This window comes from Vicia villosa, linkage group LG4 (genome assembly GCF_029867415.1).
Source record: "Vicia villosa cultivar HV-30 ecotype Madison, WI linkage group LG4, Vvil1.0, whole genome shotgun sequence".
Taxonomy (NCBI): Eukaryota; Viridiplantae; Streptophyta; class Magnoliopsida; order Fabales; family Fabaceae; genus Vicia; species Vicia villosa.
The window spans coordinates 132,513,649-132,516,027 of NC_081183.1; the positions used below are offsets into that span (position 1 = coordinate 132,513,649).

The 2,379-nt window shown below is 33.0% G+C and overlaps 1 protein-coding gene across 1 annotated transcript; it reads left to right on the top strand.

Moving 5' to 3' along the window:
• Positions 1–359: 359 nt before the first annotated feature.
• On the top strand, positions 360–1,448 carry LOC131597888 (uncharacterized). The gene has a single exon (XM_058870547.1). It carries the CDS (start codon positions 360–362, stop codon positions 1,446–1,448), a length of 1,089 nt encoding a protein of 362 aa, XP_058726530.1.
• Positions 1,449–2,379: the final 931 nt, after the last annotated feature.

Here is a 2,379-nt window from a genome sequence, read left to right on the forward strand (position 1 = left end):
CCAACGGTAATATAACAACTATTTTTACCTCTATAAATACTTCAACTTCTTTCATAATTTTCACATCATTCTCAAAACATCTACCTACAACTTTTTTTCTTCAAATGGCTGATTTTCTTATTTTGCTCATCACTCTCTTTGTAATCATTTTTTTAATTTTCAGTCTTATTATGCATGAAGAATTAGGTAATGATTTTATAGCTTTAATAATAATTCTCGTCTTACCATTACTTATCATAGCTTGGTTTGTTAGTAGAGGTTTTAAATAATGTGTAATCATGAATTTTGTGATTGAATAAATTGATATTTCTTTTAGTTTTTAAATATTAATTATATTCATCTGAATTATAGATCTAATCATGTCCAATCTTAAGCATCAATTCAAAATTCTAAGCATAACAGGGGAGAACTTCATAACTTGGAACAACTATTTAATAGAGTACCTTTCATGTGAGGGACTTAACAAAATCCTTGAAGGAGACGATTCTGGAAAAACAACAGATGACCCAGAAGAAATGGAAAAGAAAAAGTCAAAAGTGAACAGAATAATAAAGCACCATCTTGACGATGGATTACAAATAGAATACTCAAATGCTAAAGATCCCAAGATTTTATGGGACAAAATTAAAGCAAGATTTGGACATCAGAAGAAAGTCTTGTTACCCTCATTAATGGATCAGTGGAACAAGTTACGGTTCCAAGATTACAAAACTGTCATTGCATATAATTCTGCTATGCACCAGATTATAGCAAAGCTAGAATTTTGTGGCAAAACCATAACTGAAAAAGAAAAGTTGGAAAAAACTTTTTCAACTTTCCATGCATCTCAGGTATTATTGCAACAACAATATAGAATGAGGGAATACACTGAGTATTCTGATTTAGTTGCAGCTCTTCTGGTGGCAGAACAAAATAATGAGCTCCTTATAAAAAACCACCAGGCACGTCCCACAGGAACAATGCCATATCCTGAAATTAATGCCACGACATTTAATCGTGGGCGTGGTGGCTTTAATCGTCTTAAGAGACGTGGTGGTTATGTTCGTTCTGATGGTAATAATGGTCATGCTCGTTTTGATGGTCAAAATCAAGGAGGATATCATGGTCGAAACCTTTTCCACGGTCGAAACTATTTCCGTGGTAGAGGACGTGGACGAGGTCATATGAATAATTATAGATCCCCCAGATATGACAAAAATAATTGGAATCGCAAAGGAAAGGGTAAGTATATCCAAGAAGGTCCCTCAAGGAATTATGAGGATACATGCTACAGATGCGGAAAGAAAGGCCATTGGTCTAAGGTGTGTAGAACACCAGAACACTTGTGTAAAAGACCAATGGCATATGCTGAAGAAAAGGGAAAAGAAGTGAATTTTAATGAGATTGAACCCAGAAACAATAATACCTATTTTGAGACTGCTGACTTTATTGGAGGTGAAACTGATTAAGTAACTATTTAAAATATGTATTTGAATAATGTTTGGTGTGCTTGCTTTATATTTGAAATATGTATCAACTTAAGCATTTGTATGTTGTTGAGATGTATCTTATGTTTGCATGAAATAATAATGTTTAATATGTTGTTAATTTACTCTATTTAATCTTATGTCTATTTTAAGAAGGTTATACATGGAACATGTCAAAGACATTTGCATTCCGGACAGTGGAACTACACACACAATCCTCAAAAGTAAGAAATATTTTACTGAAATAAATCCCACTAAAGGTATAATAAATACAATCTCAGGTCCTGCAGATTTGATTGAAGGAACAGGTAATGCTATGTTCATATTACCAAATGGAACAAAATTTGTCATTAACAATGCTTTATACTCTCCAAAATCAAAGAGAAATTTGTTGAGTTTTAATGACATATATCGTCAAGGATACGATACTGAAACTGCAACTGAAGTTAATATGAAATACATTAATATTACTTCTAATGTTTTGGGAAAGAAGAAAATTTTAGAAAAACTACCAAAATTGCCTTCTGGTTTGCATTACACATATATACATGACATTGAATGCAATTTAGTAGTAAAAGAAGATCCCAAAATTGTGATTTTATGGCATGACCGTTTAGGTCACCCTGGTTCAACAATGATGAGTAAAATAGTTGAAAGTACACATGGTCATCCATTGAAAAGTTTAAAACTTACACAAGATGATAAACAATGTGAAGCTTGCTCACTTGGCAAACTAATAACAAAGCATTCACCAGGAAAGATTCAGACAGAATCGCCTGCATTTCTTGAAAGAATTCAAGGAGACATATGTGGACCTATCCATCCACCGTCAGGACCATTCAGGTATTTTATGGTATTAATTGATGCTTCTAGTAGATGGTCATATGTATGCTTGTTGTCAAGTCGTGATATG

Coding starts and splice junctions, on each gene's coding strand:
- LOC131597888 (XM_058870547.1), top strand. CDS start 360: ATGTCCAATCTTAAGCATCAATTCAAAATTCTAAGCATAACAGGGGAG.